A 16,950-nucleotide genomic window follows, 5' to 3' on the forward strand; every position below is an offset into this window, starting at 1 on the left:
CTGGCTTGTCAGAAAAAGATCCTAACTAAAGAAAGGCCCTATTCAATGGGTATCAATGGACCCAGCCAATGCATTTTATGTCTAGAGCATGAAGAGACTGCGGATCATCTACTTCTCCACTGCAAATTCTCCAGCCATTGTTGGTGGCATTTCATGGGAAAATTGAGAATCTTCGGCCCCTTCCCATCAGGGTTGGATAAGTAGTTTTCGCAATGGCCTAAATTGGCAGGAAAGACTATTTTTGTTGATTTGCTTTATATCCTACCATCACTTCTAATTTGGGAAATTTGGAAAGAAAGGAATCATAGAATCTTCCAAGGTAAAGAGATGAGCTTAATGTCTCTTTGTGGGAAAATTGAGAACCACTTGACTGAGCTCCTAAATGAGGCTGCTCAATCCAAATCATTAAAGAAGAATTTGTACACGGACTGGGATTGGAAGATTAAGCTAGCTCTTCCAAATCTTCTCATTCCACCGCTTTTTGGCTTGAGAACCCCGATGGATCAAGTCAATCCAAGAATGGGGGTGAAATGGGATGCGCCAAAGTCTGGGTGGAGCAAGGTAAACTTCGATGGTGCTTTTGCAGGAAATCCGGGTCAAAGTGGTATTGGTTGTATTTTGAGGGGTTTCGATGGTATTTGTATAAAAGAAATCTCTGAAAAGATTGGAGTTGCTACTAACAATGAAGCTGAGTTCAGAGCAGCTTTTGAGAGGTCTTCAGTTAGGGAAGGATCTTGGGGTGCAGAGAATCCATCTGGAGGGAGACTCATTAAATGTGGTTCATGTGATCCGATGTAATAACATCCCTAGTTGGCGCCTTAACCAGTGGCTTCAACCGATTCTGGTGTTGTTTGCCACCTTTGATGAATTTCGAGTTAGCCACATCTATAGGGAAGGTAATGGAGAGGCTGACAGACTCTCTAAATTGGTGGTAGCCGTTGGTGACCCCCCCTGATCTTCCACCGATGTTATGGCATGCTTATCCTGCCAAGCAATGATGTTCTCCGGTTGAGTTTGTCGATAGTGGCTACTACCGATTGTCTTCTCCTTCCAGATGATGGTTCTCTGTTGGGCCAATTGGTGACGTAGTATTGCCTCCACCGGTTGAGATGATATCCTCACTATCTCATTGAGGGGGGTGCTCTCCGGTTGAGTCTCTTGCCGGTTGTGCTCTTCTCTCTTCTTCCGATTGAGTTTCTCTCCGTATTAATCACTGGTTGTGGTGCAAACCGATGTATTGCCTCCCTGGTTGCCGCTTTACTCCTTAACCTAATGGTTGTGGTTTCCGGTGGATAGATCGACCGATTGATTTGATATCCTGTTAAGGTTTCTTCTTGTCACCGATATGTGACACATTGCCGTCATCATTGATCTGTGCCGGTTTGGGCCCCGTGGCAATTGGATATAAGTGTACTTTAATTAATATCTAGTTACGACTAGATCCTTTCAAGATTTGCTTATAATCACCTGATGGTTAAAGTCGGTCGACATTAAGTTGACGAGCTTTGGCTCAGATGTTGTTTGGACACTGGCATTTCACGCATGTGTGTATTCAATTGGCATGAACTACTTGCCGGATGTCGTATTCTCTAGTTTGATGTCTTGCTATTTAACAATGGAATGCCCTCATTTTTCCATCAAACAGTTGCTTTCTTTTCTCGGTGACTTGCTATGGAGACCCCAATTCTCCTCGAAGCTACTTGTCGCCAGATGGCTTTCCTGGGTGAAATCGCGGATAGACATCTCCAGGAGGTCCTCTTCTCTCGACATCCTCTTATTCTCCACAGCCTTAAGAGGATTCTGGGAAAGGAATTCCTTATGGCTTCTCACAGGTACAAAGCCAATGTCGATATCCCGGCGTTTTTCCTTGCAATGGTGATATATATGGGTACTAGCAAGCAGAGAGCAAAGTTGTTAACTCAAATGATGTTTAAACATCGCTTGTTGGGGGAAATTGATGCTGTATTGGACAATATTGATGCCAATCTGAGAATTCCTCTTCCCCAAAATTACTATATGTCCTTAGGCAACGGGGCGGAGGTGAGGAAGCTTGTGATTGTTAACTCTCTGGACTTTGATACTCTTCAAACAACCTGGCCTGTCATTACCAAGAACATTGAATTTCTACTTAAAGCGGCTGGCATCCAAAACGGCTTCATGTCAAAATGGAGGGCAAAATTTCTTCGTGATGAAGAGCTAGCGGGTGCTGATGATTTTGGGATTTTGGAGAATGGAGATTTGGTGGCTGGTAATGATTGGGGGTTTGGGCTTGGTGAGGAGTGGTTCCTAAACAACTACCAACTCCCTAGGGGGAAGGCAGAATCGGCAACTCACTCGAATTGTGGCATTGAATGCCCTATTGTCCTGGATGTGGCTCATGCTCCTGTGGATGGTGTTTCTGAAGACTCCCTTTGACTCCAGTTGTCTTTGTTCTCTCCGGTTTCTCTGATTTTGTTATTGTCTGTTCTTGTTTTAAAGCCTCTGTTATCTACTTCTACGAGGTTGGTATTTGATGTCTTGTACTCATCCAGCCTTCATTGCTGGTTTTTCTTTGTTTAAAGAATAGAGCTAAGGTAGGGGGTTTTCCTCCTGGTTCTTTCCCCCTACCGCTCTCACTGAATCAGACCTTGTATTCTCTTTTTTGATTAATACAAGGGTGCTGCCCATTTGCAGCTATTTACTTATAAAAAAAAAAAAAATTATGCTGCCAAAGTTTAAACAGCCAACAGTTTTGTGTCACTTTTGAAGAAATACATCAGTAATTAATCAATTACATATTGATCCTCTTATGATTGTGGAACCAATATTGAACAGAAAACTGCCACAGAAATTGTAATATCTTAAAAATAAATTCAAAAATCTTATTTTTTGACTTTTTCTTTTATGCTAGATCCTTAAGTTTCTGGAGAAATAAACATCCAATATGAAAACATCAAATAGAACTGAAATAAAATTCAAAACAGCATTTCTAAGTACTGAAGAAGATAGTGAGAAGCTTTCATGGGAAGAAATCATGTCATGCCCCCGCCATAAGATCGCTACCTTTACCAGCCAGCTTGCAGCCTTAATGATAATAAAGTTGAGGCAATGAAATAAAAAGAAATAAATAAAGGTTTGATCAAGATAAAGAGATATCATCATCGGCCATCATTAAAACATGTTAAGAGCAGCACTTAGCTATAGAGTGTGACTCTTGCAAAGTGAAGAGGTGTGACTCCCTCTCATTAGAAGGTATAAGGAGAACAAATCATTTGGAAGGGCATCAATTAAGCATCAATTTAGCATATCCATTCAGAATACCATTAATTTAGAAACACAATCAGCAATAAATATAATTCAGAAAATCAATCCAAGCAGCAGCCATTTATAAAACATTCAAAGTATTAATTAAGATTGACATTGTCAATCCATCAAGAAATATTAATCAGCAATAGTATAGCAACTACATCAAGTTATTTGTTTTAAATTCTAGGTAGTATTTGCAAATCGAAAGGATGAAATAGCTTCCCGGTTCATGAGAATTGGAGGGTTAGGGACCTTTCTGTTGGTAAGAGACCCTGTTTCGGTGAAGATTGGTGCATGAGAAATGCTTAGGAGTTGTCATTGTTGGCAACTCGGTTCAGAAATCATATCCGGTGCATGCAAATTTGATTTACCGAAAGTAATGTTATCATTAGGCATAAGTCTGGAAGGTGGAATACAGTAACCGACAGAGTATGAGTACAGTGTGTAGATCTTGATTTTGGTTGCGCTGATTGAGGCAAATGATTCGAGGTTCGAGGCAGATTACTCCATAATCTTGATATCCGGTGTTGATTCATGAGCGAGATTGAAGGTCCGGTATCTGGTAATTTAGGTAGAACAGAGCTATTTTGATGTAACATGTGGTGCAGAATCTTTGAGTTGAATCCAATGAAATGTTGTGTTTGAGGAAATCGGGCCGACATATGTGAAGCTTGTTATCATTTTGTTTAGGTCTGCATATGGATTTGTGGATGGATTGAGCTGATTTGTTGGTTACACATTTCATGTTGCGTGTTATGCGGTTTTTGGAAGCCGACATGGGAATTGATCTATTTTGGTAATGCGGATATATAAGACCGATTTGGTTGAGCATTTTGGATGATTATATGTGTGTGAGAAGTCTGTATGAGCGAATGTGCGAAGTTTGGTGAATGTGATTGAAGGTTTTAGTGCTTCAGTATAAGACATTGCACCAGAACAGAGCAGACAAGCAAAACAGTTGCAGAAGTCAAATTGAGCCTAATTGGAACTGCTATTTGGCATTAGTAGATGCTATTCTTCAATTCATTCATTATTGTAATTCCTGTAAGGCAGTGAGCCTTCCTTCGGGTTGTAGCTCTCTTGTAATTGAGCAATGAGCCTGAATGCAAGTGCATTCCTCTTTTTGTAATATTATCATACTCCTGATCAAAGTATAATAATATTGTGGGTTCAGATCCCACTGTGGTTTTCCCCTTTCCGGGTTTCCACATAGAAATCTTGTTGTTATGGTTTTGTGGTTGATTGGTTTACGTTTTTACACTTTATTTTCATTCTTATGCATCTCGTGGTTTAAGAATCAGTTTAATAACATTGTAAATTGCAGAACACTGATTCACCACCCCCCCCCCCTTCTATGTTCATTGATTCCAACAATTGGTATCAGAGCATGATTCTATTGACTCTCTTTTTGCTTCAGAATCTATCCTTTGCAAGCTTAAGCAATCTATCAACTTCAGCTTTAGAAATGACAGAAGATAAATTCACTAATACATATTCTTTTATTCTTTCATCCTCTAAGCTGGCAGTATGCCTCCTTATATCCAAAATATCATACAATTCCTTCAGAATCATAGATGACAGCTCTATTAAGGCTTTGCTATAAACATTCATATATTGTACAACTGCTTCCTCAATAGCTCTCTGATCATTATCATCACAGTTTGCATAATATACAAGTACATTCTTCAAATTTCCTTCCTTTAGCACTTCATCAATAATTTCACTTAATGTAGTTAGGGGCACAACATCATAAGTACCTTCTACCTTGCTGGATTTCATAGCTTTATCCAATTCAGACTTTTGCTTCTTGCTTGCTCTGGCTCTACTAGATGGTTCAACTTCTATCCTTGGCTTCTTGGTCAGCTAAGCTCCACCGGATTGAGGCTTCTTCACTACCCTAGCATAGGTAGCTGTCTTCTTCACCTCTCGCACCACTTCATTAGACTTTGTCTCTACATTTTCAGCAGTGGTTGCAACATATTCCCTTTGTGGCTTCTCCTTCTTCCTTTTCTCAGCTCCATTGGTTGACTTGCTTTGTGGCTTGGGTGGAGGAATAGGCTTTTGTGCACCGGAGGTAGGTGCAGATTGGGTTTGCCTTGGCTTGGATTGCTTGGGAGGAGTGGAGACTGAAGCAATTTTGAAAGAATTTTTTAAAGAACACATATATGATGTTAATCCGACACAAGATGACACCCAACCGGAAGAGCAGGCACAAAATACTTCCATTCTGGAAGTGCATACAGAGGTTCCTAATGTACAGAAAGATCAGTCATCTAAGAAAGTCATTCCGGCAGGGCAGACAAATGAGCAAGACACAGTTGCAGATGATACTGCCAAGATCCTCCGGTAATAGAAGTTGATTCTGAAAAGATAGCTGAGGAGATTGGTAAAGTTGATGCAGAAAAGGAAGAACTTGATGTAGAGAAGGGTAAAGATGTCGTAAAAGTTGCTGATGCAAAGTTGGCCGAGAAGGAGAAAGGAGAAGCGAAGGATGATCTGGCTCCGGTGACAATGGCAAGAGACACTGTAGCAGATAAAGGAAAGCAAATTGCCATTGATTCAGATAATTTCACTCAAGGGCCTATTGATCTGAGTTCGTTATCTCCTATCTAAGCATTGAAGTTAGCAACTCTTGCACAATCTAAAGCCAATGAGGACTTACTCAAGTCCCACACCGCAGATAAAGAGTTGATAACTTTGGCCGCAGATGTATTAGAGAAGATTTTGCCACCATTTAAGTCTGATTCAGGTGATACTCCCTCCAGTAAGCTTAGAAGCCTACTTAATGCAGTAGATTCTCATTTTGTGTCTTTGGAGAAGGCGACAGATGCTAGAATTTTGACTCAGTTTAATGCTATGCGAATGAGGACAATTTTAAAGATGATTGAAGGAGATAGGGTTCTTTTAATTAACTGCTATGAAGAATATACAAGATGCATTAGATGAAGGTGGTCAAATATACAAGTCATGTCTAATTTTACCTTTTACTGTTGATATTGACAAGAAAATCAAAGAGTGTGAAGAGCAATTAGCTAGCATATCTCAATCCTATGCACCTCAATCAGTCTCTGCTAGCAATTTTGAAGGTCAAGTTGTGGGTATACTTGATAGAATAAAGAGCTTAAATTAGGAGGACAGAATTTTGGGTAGAGTGGGAGAACTAAGATGCCTTATCACTCCCCAGATAGATTCATTAATCAGTAGTAAGAAAGATGCAATAGATGCTCTGAATAAGAGTGTTTCGGAAGATCCTAGAGGAGCAGAAATGCATGCTTAGTTGTTCAGTGCTCTAATCAATATTTTGGAGAATTTGAAGGAAGGTTGGGATAGGCACATGAAGTCTTTGAAGATAATTTTTTATTATATCTTCAAACTTTTGTAAGTCACTGTATATATCTTTGTATATAAATTTTGGCAGATTCATATCTTTGGCGTTGTTGTCAAAGGGGGAGAGTGAGCAAGGTGAAAAATGATGCAAATCCTCAGAGGGAGCTTGTTGAGATTGTTGAGTCTTGAAGATTTTTGAAGTTTTGAAGTTTTGCAGCTTTGAGTGTATAGTGTCATTTTTCACAGTGTTGCCATTAATGCCAAAGGGGGAGATTGTTGGCAAGAGACACTGTTCCGGTGAAGATTGGTGCATGAGAAATATTTAGGAGTTGTCATTGATGGCAACTCAGTTCATAAATCATATCCGGTGCATGTAAATTTGATTTACTGGAAGTCATATTATCATTAGGTATAAGTCTGGAAGGTGGAATACAGTAACCGACAGAGTATGAGTACAGTGTGTAGACTTTGATTTTGATTGTGGTGATTGAGGCAGATGATTCAAGGTTCGAGGCAAATTACTCCGAAATCTTGATATCTGGTGTTGATTCATGAGCGAGATTGAAGGTCCGATATTCAGTAATTCAGGTAGAACAGAGCTATTTTGATGTAATGTGGTGCGGAATCTTTGGGTTGAATTTGGTGATTTGTTTTGTGTTTGAGGAGATTGGGCCGACATATGTGAAGCTTGTTATCATTTTGTTTAGGTCCGCATATGGATTTGTGGACAGATTAAGCCGACTTGTTGGTTGCACATTTCATGTTGCGTGTTATGCGGTTTTTGGAAGCTGACATGGGAATTGATCTATTTTGGCGGTGCGGATATATAAGACCGATTTGGTTGAGCATTTTGGATGATTATATGTGAGAGAGAAGTCTGTATGAGCGAATGTGCAAAGTTTGGTGAATGTGATTGAAGGTTTTAGTGCTCTGGAATATGACAGTGCAGCAAAACAGAGCAGACAAGCAAAAAAGTTGCAGAAGTCAGATTGAGCCTAATCGGAACTGCTATTTGGCATTAGTAGATGCTATTCTTCAGTTCGTTCATTATTGTAATCCATGTAAGGCAGTGAGCCTTCCTCCGGGTTGTAGCCCTCGTGTAATTGAGCAGTGAGCTCTAGGCAGTGAGCCTAAATGCAAGTGCATTCCTCTTTTTGTAATATTATCATACTCCTGATCAAAGTATAATAATATTGTGGGTTCAAATCCCACTGTGGTTTTTCCCTTTCCGGGTTTCCACGCAAAAATCTTGGTGTTATGGTTGATTGGTTTATGTTTCTACAATTTATTTTCATTCTTATGCATTTGGTGGTTTAAGAACTAGTTTAATAACATTGTAAATTGCAGAACACTGATTCAACCCCCCCCCCCCCCCACGCCCTCTCTGTGTTCATTGATTCCAACACTTTCATACTTAGTTTGGATTCAAATCTTGGTTGAGGATGAAAACCCTCCAAGCGGAGCTAAGGGTTGGAAAGTGATCCTTTCACACCCTTGACATGCTAAGGATGGGGTCCATGGTATTGTCACCGTTGAGTTAGGGACGTGTTGTGACACGTATTCACACATCGCCCCATTGCAAAAGGGGACCCCTACTTTTTTCTTTCTAGGGTTAGTCTTCCTATTTTAGTCTTTTAGGTTCTTGGCTATTAGTCTTTGCATTGAAGGGTCGCCAAAGGGCTCGTTAGGATGGGATGGTCTACTTAGGCTCGAATGGGTCAGTAGGTGGTCCAGGTCAAGGTATTTGTTGAGAGCTTCCTCTTGATTAGGCCTGGGTCTTGCTTCAAGGGTTAAGTCTTGATTGAGTTTGAGGAAGTCCTTATATCCTGCTAGGAGCCTTGCCTTTAAGACCTAGGGCATTTAGTCAAGTTAGTGATGAAGAATTTGAGCACAATTGCCAAATTCGCTCCTAACCCTTCCAAAGGGACAAAAGCGAATTTCCTTAGAATCTTCTTTTGCTCTAAGTCTAGACCTCAAAGCTTACTCCTATGCCTTGACTGGGTGAGGAATGATCTATTTATGCCTTGTGAGCAAGTTGGAACAAGATGGGATGAGGAAATTGAGTCTAAAACATCAATTTCGCTCTTGACCCTTCCAAAGGGTCCAGAGCGAAATCCTTAGAAAGACCTAATTTGTCATCAAAAGCATTGAATTGACATCACCTTGAAGGCAAATGGACTTGATTAAGATGAAGGAAGGACCCAAAAGCCAAGTCTAAGAGCAAAGTTGAGGGGAAAATGAGAAAATTGAGCCTAAAACATGAATTTCGCTCCTGACCCTTCCAAAGGGTCTAGAGCGAAATTCCTAGATAGGTCCCGTCCTTCCAAGGGTACCTAAGCGAAATTGTTAAGATGCACTTTTCATTCAACGTTTTGGCTAGACACTTCCTTAAGGTGGTTTGTTGGTGTGTCCTAAGGTGAGAACAATGTGAGTGAGGGTACAGTTTGAGTGTTTGAGTGATATTTAAGGCTAATTCCTCAATTCGCTCCTAACCCTTCCAAAGGGTCCAGAGCGAATTTCTTTATATCTCCCTTCTTAGTCCTAATTTGCCTCACAAACCTTGTCCCTGGGGCGTTATTGAGAGAGCATTGGTGTGTGCAATAAAGTCAAGTGATGAGAAGGTCAATAATTTGGGCATAATTGCAGATTTCACTCCCAACCCTTCCAAAGGGTCCAAAGTGAAATTCCCTAAAAGACCTAGTTCTTCACCAAATTCATTAAATGGTTGTCATTCTGAGCAAAAGTGAGGGCAAATTTGCAAGATCATGGAGAGAAAAGGATCAAAGATCAAATTGGATGTGGATTGAGCCTAAAATATGAATTTCGCTCCTGACCCTTCCAAAGGGTCTAGAGCAAAATCCTTAGGATAGCTTATTTCCTCACCAAAAACGTTGAAATGGACACCACTTTGAGAGCAAGTTAGCTTGAATATGATAGAATTGAGGCTAAATCACAAATTTCGCTCCTGACCCTTACAAAGGGTCCAGAGCGAAATTCATAGGACTCCCTATTTTCTCTAATGCACCTAAAGGAGCCTTGTCTTGAGCTAAATTGATGGCATATTGACTTGATCATGATGGGAGGAGATGTAGTAAGTTAAATTCAAGACAAAGAAAGGATGAATGGATGAAGAAATTGGGCCTAGGAAGAATTTCGCTCCTGACCCTTCCAAAGGGTCCAGAGCGAATTTTCTTAAAACACATATTTCCTCCTTGTTCAAAACAAAGTTTTTGTTCCTAGGACATGGTTGAGGGGGGATTGATATATTCTTGCCTTGAGAAGTGATTTGAGGCAAAGAGATGATGAAATTTGAGCTAAAATGCAAATTTCACTCCTGACCCTTTCAAAGGGTCCAGAGTGAAATTCCTAGAAGGTCTAATATTTTGCCTAGGTCCTTGAGCAAAACCTATCTCTAAGCAATTTTGAAGGCAAGTGACTTGATCTTGATAAGGTAAGGGTGAGAGATGAAGTTCTATGAGGGAAGATTGAGTAAAATGCAAATTTAGCTCCTGACCCTTCCAAAGGGTCCAGAGCGAATTTTTCTTGAGGCTGTACCTTGCCCAAGGTCCAAAGCGAAGTCATTTTAAGCCATTCTGAGGGTCAAATAAGTGATGTCTTCATGAGAGAGGGATCGAAAGGTAAAACCAATGCAAATTGAAGTGAAAGGAAGGAAGAATTCAACCTAAAGAAAGAAATTCGCTCTTGACCCTTCCAAAGGGTCCTGAGCGAAAATCTCATTATAGGTCCTATCCCTGGAGAGGATCCAGAGCGCATTTCATTATAGGTTCTTGGAGAGGGCGTAGGGCCAAATTGATCTTAATGCCTTATTGTTGATGATTTAAGACAAGAAATGCTATGTTAGAATGCATATCATATGTGCTTGACACCATCCTGGTTTGTTTTGTAGATCAACAAGACCGGGCTAGAAGGAAGATTAGGTCGGGACAAAGTCGACTTCTTCAAACCTCATCAGCATCAAGGACACCTTTAGTGCAGAGAAGAAGACTAAAGTGTTAAAGACTTCAAGTATTCAAAGAGTTGCACGTAATAGACCAGGCTATCCTCAAGGACCTCATTTTGCCACATAAAGAAACCACAGGATGGCAAGAAGAAAGATCTTATAAACATTTCAACGCAAGATGAGCTACTAAAGAAGGAGTGACTTGACTATGAAGAGGCCTCATCAAGCACAGGGGAGCCAAGGAAAGTTACGCCACTTATCAGGGACAAAGAAGGATCAACCAAGGTCAGTGCAAGGGTACGTTGAAGAAGCAGATAGTTTCAGAAGAGTTAATCAAAGTTAGCTTCTCAGCATCACCACCAAATTGAGTATCAAAAGAGATATGAACAAGTACCAGACAAGGTGGCATCCCAGTCACTATTCCTCCAATCAGATAGCTCCACCTCAACATGTCCAGTATCAATGTACCTGACTCACCAATGATGGCACAAACTTCGAGGCACCTACCCCTGACATCTATTGGTCCACACTCATGAAATGCAATTTTCTCATTGGCCAAGGGAGTTTGTTGTAACAAACCCTATTTAGGGTTTTCATCTTGTAATCCTAGCCATTGAATTATAAAGAGCTCTCTATATAAAGCTCTGGCTCTTCATTTGTAAGGGTTAATAGTTGGTTAATAGAGGTTAGAATAGCTAATAGTCAGTAAAATAGAATAGCAATTAGAGTAGATTAGGAAGAGAAGGCAAGAAATTGTTGCCTTGATTGTAAATGAACTCCATTTTCATTGAAGTTATGGTGAAGTGTGTTGTTTCTTTGCAATATGCATGGTTTCTTGTTGAACCTTCGTTTTAGATGGTAAATAATTAGATTGAATGAAGGAAGTTATTGAACGCACTCGCGTGGAATCCGCCTAGTCCAAACCACTAGCCTCTTACTGACTAAAGTGCGCCCTACGTGGTCAAATGGCATAGAATGAGCTTAATCTCAAGTCGTTACATGTCTATTGTTCATGCATTAACTTGAATGGTGATCAATGTCCGATGGTGTACGATTTGAATATATTCGAAGCATCCCTTAGAAGATCGCACTGATTTGGTGTCAGATTGTTCAACCTGATGGTGATACCCAACCCAGTAGGACTCCACCTAGTCGTTCATCTATCTTCTGACATTCTAGGTCCTAGAATAGATTCTCTAAACCTTGTATCTTTTGATATTTCTTTATCTTCCAACTAATAGATAGGATTCAAGTTCCAGCAAATCAGACGCTCAGGTAATCAAACGTAAGTCCCCTTGTGATTCCAGCATAATCACATCAGACCAAATTGAGCTTATCCACACGTAGAGACCCTACATACCAGAACCGTGGAGTTGCCTTGATTGATCCTTAGGCGAAATCTTCAGCATTCAGCGAAATTTTGTTCAAGAGAGTATAAGATATCTTGGTATTTTATTCTATGTTTGCATGTGCATAAAAAAACACATCAACAGGACGAAACCCTCTAATTCAACAGACTTGCAAAGAATTTCCAGAGAATTCACGATTTGATCAGTTTTGGTTATTGTGCTATGTTTTATTGACCTGAACATATATCATAATTTGTAATCTTTGATAAAACTATTATCACATTTTGATTAATTATTATTGTTTCAAAGAATATCCCAAAAGGGGAAATTACAAATCAGTATAAACTTGGATCCAATCCAACAGCAGTATGGGTGGTGCTCTTGGATGCAATCAGTCCATCCACAGGAGTCTGCTCAATAATATTCCTGTCCAAATGCACACATTTTTATTTGAGACCTCATGGCCTTTTATATCTCTCACAGGATTAAGGCTTTTGTGTATCTCTTCTAAGATTCCTTTTGCCACTTACAGGGTTTGTATATTGTACTAGCGTATTGCTAATTATACTACATGATTAATGTTAATTGACTCATAATTATTATCTGCATGACCGATGTGTAACTAACATATTACACATATATGCCTGCAGAACTAACACATATTTGTTGGCTACATAACTGCTGGCAGCATAACTGATTCTCTCCCATTAATTAATTCGCTCCTACATTAATTGAGAGAAATATAACTGCTGGTGAATGACTGTAACATCCCCCAACAATTTATTTATCTCAATGCACATTCCTAATTTCCTGTGTACTCGATTAATTGGACGTAGCTGATTTACACCAGTGCAATTATATAGAAATATTATCTGCATAGCTGGTTTCTTCCAGCAACGCATAAGATTACTAAACAAAAGTGTAACCCCTAAAAGGTTCGTAGCAGCTAATTGACCAAAATGTGGGCATACAATTAATTGGAAATAATCATGTTTTCCTATTTATCAATTAGATCAAATGAATAATCAGTTCCTTGTCTTCAAAAAAAACTGAGAAAAGCAAATTTGATTCAAAATTATTTTATTTTCCATGAATTGATCTTCAGCAAGTAAATGATTCTATATGCAAACTTGTTTGTGTAACATAGGACAAAAGCTTCTGAAAGTAAACTTTGATTAGAGTTTACTCCATTATATCTGGAAACTTTAAGCTTCCATCATGAATGTGAAATTGTTTAATGTACACTAAAATCTTCTTTACTGTCAGATTCCATGAAACCAAAACACTTACCAGGACAGAGATAACATGCAGGATTTAACCCAACCCTTCATGACACTAGAAAGTTAGAAAACTGCGTGAAGCTTTCAAAACTCTTGTTCAATCTGATCCCATGAATTTTCTTCTGCATACATGGTACGAAGCTTTCAAAACTCTTGCTCAATCTGATTCAATGAATTTTCTTCTGCATACGTGGTTGTCAGGATTGTAATAAGGAAACAGACCTCTTTTCAAGGCTGTTGCATAGAATTGCCTTGCAACATCTCCTCTATCTTCTTTGCAAAGCTCTTTAAGCAGGATGCTATATGAAGTGACATTTGCAACCCCACCATTTTCAATCATGAATTTCAAAAGGTGGATAGCATCATCAAGCCTTTCATTGATGCAAAAATCTTGGAGAACTTTATTATAAACTAAAAGATTTGGTGGGTTATTTCTCACCAGTTCATAGAAGAGGATCAATGCCTCTTCCATCTCTCCTGCCAACAAATTGGCATTGATAACCATATAATATGCCTCAGAATCATGAAGATGACCCATCTCTTGCATTTTTCGGAATAACCTGCATGCATTTTTGTGACTGCCTTCTTTGCACAATCCCTGAAGCAAGGCCTTCAAAGTTGGAAAATCAAGCTTATAACCCTTCAGTTCAATGGCATCTTGTAATCTCAAAGCCTCTGGTATTCTTCTCCATTTTACAAGGCCATGAATCAAGGTGGTGTAAGATACCTTGTTAGGCCTAATACCTTTCCGAGACATCTCATCAAACAGATCCAGAGCATCATCTGGCCTTCCTTCCCTAAAATATCCATGAAATAGGGCATTATAGCTGACAAGGGTAGGTGCCAGGCCTTTCCCAATAGCTTCACTAAGCAACTGTTTTGCCTCATTGGTTCTGCCAACCTTACCTAGACCATCCATTACGCAAGTGTAGCTGTAGATATTTGGGGTGCAACCCTTACTAGGCATTTTCTGCAGCCATACGATAGCTGCCTCCACTTTGCCTACGAAGCACAGTCCGTATATCATAAAATTGTAAGTAATAACATTTGGACTGCAACCTTGCTCCTGCATTTTCCCAAAAATGTCAAATGCTTGTGACATCTTTCCTCTTTTACAAAGGCTGGAGATTAATGTCGTATATGTTACAACATCTGGGGAAGAGCCTTGGTCCAACATGTTTTCGAGCATGCCCTTTGCTTCTTCAAGTTTGTTTCTCAAACACAAGCAGTGAATCATTGTTGTGAAAGTTAGTGTATTCATATTTACTCTGTATCCCAACATCTCTACATAAATGCTTTCCGCCATTTCAAGCTCTTTAGCCCTAACAAGGGCTACCAGAATAGTGTTATAAGAGTTAGTCCCAGGCACGTATCCCTTAGTTTTCATGGAGTCAAAAACATCCAATGCTTCTCTAGTTTTCCCGAGGTCTCCATAACATTTCATCAAAACAGCGAAAATGCCTGAATCTATCTGAAGCCCGTTGTTGTTCATCTGTTCTATGATGGCTTGAGCTGCATCAAGCATGTTTGATGAGCTCAGAATCACAATAATACTTAAGTAGGAGTCAGAATGGTGCTCATATTCCTCCAGCTTTCCTGCCCAGTGAAAAAATTCAAGGGCCTTCTTTGCATTGGTTTGAAGCTTCAGAACCTCCAGCACAACATCTGCCTTCAAATCTTTCTTCATCGATCTCAATTTTGTAATTTCACTTGTTTCTTCCCAATGTTCTCTGTGTAGGCTAGTGGAGATTTGATCAACTAAATCCCAAAACTCTGAACGCCCTCTGACCAGGGATTTTGCGGCAGTCATTTTCTCAGAGAAGATTTTTCTCCTGTCTTCCTCGCGACAGAGTAGAGTGTCTTCTAGTTCTAATTCACGTCCTTGCTTTAACCTTTCTCCCATAATACATCGAATAGATGTAGACCTACAGATGCTATCAACCACTGGAAAGGAAGGCAAAACGTTTGGGATTTTAGCACCTACCAAGCGAACAGTTTTCCTGGTTCTTCTTGAGCTTTTACTTGAAGGGTTGCATATGGTATAAACATTCTCAACTCTACTGAATATGAAAGCATGAACTGTGGCCATATCTACAGTAATGAGAACTAAAAATGATCACAGAAAAATAAGATTAGCTGTCGTCTATCCTTCTTTTCTGCCTTGATTTCCCCTGATGTAATTCTACACAACATCCGGAACAGAATATATATCTTATTTCAGGAAAATCAACTCCATATAAGGGTAACTAATAGGGTGCAAAAGAATCCTTTCCTGTGAGAAGTTCAGACAATATCTCATTCAAAGATTACGCATTTGGCAGCCAGAGCTTCACATTACTTGAAATTGTAGGTTTTCAAATGGTAATACAGAGCTTAGGGTTTAGGGTTTAAGGTTTAACGTTTGAGATTAGGATTTAAAATTTAATTATCACAATCTGACATGAATCTGACAAAGTTTTTGAGCTTGATTCTCTTCGTGTTTCATACACACAAAAGAAAAAGAAAATTGGCACAAAATATACCGATAGCCAAATAGCTGCTGGTATGTTGTGGTTCATGATTTAAAATTAAACATAAATATATGCCAACTTTACCTCAGAAAGTTTCTCTGCTGGAAACATAGAGAGAAGCTGCTTTTTTGCAATGAAAAATCCCTCGGCAGCGTTCCAAAATTGGTTTGTCGAACAGAGCAAAAACTTCGCGAATTAAGAGTATTATTTACAGTGTTTAGGTAGCTTAAATCACGGAAATATTCCTCATATACATCCTCTTAACTATATTAACTAAATCCCAATGATAAAACAAATCTATTCAGGATTAAAGTTTAGGATTGAAATTATGTAATGTAATATTTAGTTGGAAATTTAAAAGAGGAAAGAGAATGGTTAATTATGTGTGAACTGTCAATTGGCATGATATGATGGTTAAGTTGTAGTGTTGTTCTTGGCATTAAGATTCAAACTCAATTAGGGTGCAATTGCTGAATGGTTATATTGGGGATGAGGCCCCCCATTTGTGACCTCATGGAGCTTTGACTCAAAAGTGTTTACCTCTCTTTAAATAAAATTAGGAATTGATTTATCAATGTGATAGAAAATAAAGTCTTGTAAAAAAAAGTTATCATTTCACTTTCTATGGAAGTGAACTTGGCATGTGGAAATGAACCTAACTCGTAAAATTGAACTAGTAGGAAATTGGCAACTATAATTATAAATGCCTAAAAATATGTAATATTCTAACTTAATTTGAAAGAAATTCATAAGGAAAACTATACAATATACATAAAATGAAATGTTATCTATTGCATGAACAATTTTTTTAAAACATTTTAAACTATTCTGAACAAATGGTAACAAGTAATCACATGCATCAATTGAATGAATTACATAAAGAAAAGAAGTTAACTTGTTCTTTCTCACTAACATAAACATTATGCAACAATTAAATAGGAAGGGTTAGAGTTTACAAAAGCTTGTTTTCCAATTTGGTATCTTTTACAAGTCTTGGCCTACTCTACATGAGAGAACATTATCAAGGCGTTTTACCTCCAACAACAAACCTGGTGGTCTCCTGCACACCTTTCTTATGGAAGTCAATCTATCCTTCACGAGGGTGCAAACACGAGACTAGGTCTAATTGTCATTTGAGCCTAGTATTTAGAACCTACATGACTCTAGTTGAAATCACACATTATAGGTAACTCCTAACTAGCATGAGCCTCTTACTAGATAGTGTATCTGGATCATCC

At 39.1% G+C, this 16,950-nt stretch overlaps 1 protein-coding gene across 3 annotated transcripts in view; it reads right to left on the reverse strand.

Annotated features, from left to right (window-relative positions):
- Window positions 1-16,001, reverse strand: part of LOC131040386 (pentatricopeptide repeat-containing protein At1g09900) — a 28,980-nt gene extending 12,979 nt beyond the window's left edge. The window contains exons 1-2 of one of the 3 annotated variants that reach the window (XM_059207686.1): window positions 15,797-15,998; window positions 13,213-15,474 (exon numbers count right to left, since the gene is read on the reverse strand). In XM_059207686.1, coding sequence (XP_059063669.1) covers window positions 13,360-15,291 — 1,932 coding nt within the window. In that variant the 5' untranslated portion in view covers window positions 15,292-15,474; window positions 15,797-15,998 and the 3' untranslated portion in view covers window positions 13,213-13,359. The other 2 variants (XR_009104827.1, XM_059207685.1) reach the window with 2 other exon arrangements.
- Window positions 16,002-16,950: the final 949 nt, after the last annotated feature.

The sequence above is a fragment of the Cryptomeria japonica genome, chromosome 7, assembly GCF_030272615.1.
Source record: "Cryptomeria japonica chromosome 7, Sugi_1.0, whole genome shotgun sequence".
Classification (NCBI taxonomy): Eukaryota; Viridiplantae; Streptophyta; class Pinopsida; order Cupressales; family Cupressaceae; genus Cryptomeria; species Cryptomeria japonica.